The sequence below is a fragment of the Limulus polyphemus genome, unplaced genomic scaffold (assembly GCF_000517525.1).
Source record: "Limulus polyphemus unplaced genomic scaffold, Limulus_polyphemus-2.1.2 Scaffold1421, whole genome shotgun sequence".
Classification (NCBI taxonomy): domain Eukaryota; kingdom Metazoa; phylum Arthropoda; class Merostomata; order Xiphosura; family Limulidae; genus Limulus; species Limulus polyphemus.
In genome coordinates, this window is record NW_013667031.1 from 5,851 (window position 1) to 7,543 (window position 1,693).

Here is a 1,693-nt window from a genome sequence, read left to right on the forward strand (position 1 = left end):
TAAGTTATCAGAGGCGACTGCAGGAATGAACTCTCATTGGAGGTACTTACACAAAAAGCGCTCTGATATCCAAAGTTTCCGAATTTTTTATGTCACTGATTTTCCTAAAACTTATATTTCTGTCAGATGCAAAAATCAGATTGGACAAATTTGGACACTTACTTACACTTACTTTAATTTTTTTTTTTTTACATAGTAAGTTTATCTAAAATCTATGATATTTCCATATAAATAATTATATTTTAGCTCATTTGTGGCACAGTGCAGCGGTGGGCCGGATGAACTGATCTCGCGGGCCGGATCCGGCCCGCGGGCCGTAGTTTGGTGACCCCTGTTCTAGATTATTAAATTTTAAAGGAAAATTCTTCTTATCAAGCTTATCTATTAACTATGTTCTCTTAAGAAGTAGAGTAAGATCATAGATAGCGGAAATTTTAAAAAAGAAATCCTGGCTTAAATATTTGGAATATTCCTGAAAAATATACCATTTTCTATTGTATACATCAAGGGCATCTTTCTAGTCCAATAATATGAAAATAAAATTTTTCACGAAATTTTGGAAAAATACCCAGTGTATAGCCTTGGTGATTTTGATGAAAAATTAGTTTTTACGAAATATGCAAAAACGTGCGTATTTTAAAATAAACTTAAGTATGACATCTCCGATTATCTTTATTTCCCATGGAAGCTCAAGAATAAAGCGTTAGAACATTAAGGAAAATTATTTTTTGTTTTAAGCACGAAGCTACACAGTGGGCTATTTGTGATGTGCCCACCACCAGAGATGAAACCCAGAACTCTAGCTTTACAAATACTCTTCAAGCTTGAATTGTTTTTATTTTATAGTACGTTCGTCAACTTATTCTAATGTTCAAGAAAGAGTACATCATTATTATGATAATTCAAGTATATCACTTGGGACTATGTGATCTGGTGAAGAAGAAAGATGTCTTTTTTCAGCTGTTTTTGGCGACTAGATATGTTGTGGCCACAATCATGTTTGGATAAAGTATGTCATAAGCTTCTATTCATTATCTTATTTTAAGGCTTTATAAATATTTTATATACTGGTTTAGTAAATAATCTCTCTCTTCTTTCAAGCGGCATCATAACCTACCAGAAGATCAAGCCCGTCGTTACTTCTACCAGCTTGTTACTGCAGTCCAGTACCTCCATGCTCTGCAGATAGCTCACCGAGACTTGAAATGCGATAACATTCTTCTGACACAAGATGACAAGGTGAAATTAACAGACTTCGGATTCAGTCGCAGATGTGGTATGTTTTTACTGAAATGTGTAAATTAACATAACCGTTACATTCTTACATGAATATTACAGATGTTTGCAGTGACGTCATGTAGCTTTGGGGGGGGGGTGGAGTCAGTAAACAAATAAATTTTTTTATCAGTGGGGGGTTAATAATAATAATAACTGTACAAATAATGATATGTGGGGTGCCATTTACTTTTTTATATTATTAAATTTCCATTGTTACGTTGATTAAATTATTGTTTTCCAATATAGACAGATATCCTGAACATAGTTAAACAAATGTTTATACACAGATTTGAAAAACATTTGGAAGCCCGTGCCATCCCATAGCTATGGGCACGATACCACTGGATGTATTTGTACAGTTTGTGTATATATATATGTGTGTGTGTGTGTGTGTGTGTGTGTGCTTTCACCGTAG

General features: G+C 34.1%; 1 protein-coding gene across 1 annotated transcript in view; it reads left to right on the forward strand.

Moving 5' to 3' along the window:
• Positions 1-1,101: 1,101 nt before the first annotated feature.
• Positions 1,102-1,693, forward strand: part of LOC106463480 (testis-specific serine/threonine-protein kinase 1-like) — a gene marked incomplete at its 5' end in the record, with an annotated part of 2,740 nt that continues 2,148 nt past the window's right edge. Inside the window, one exon of the mRNA XM_013923519.1 lies at positions 1,102-1,276. Within this exon, the coding sequence (XP_013778973.1) occupies positions 1,102-1,276 (175 nt within the window). The remainder of the gene's footprint in view (positions 1,277-1,693) is intronic.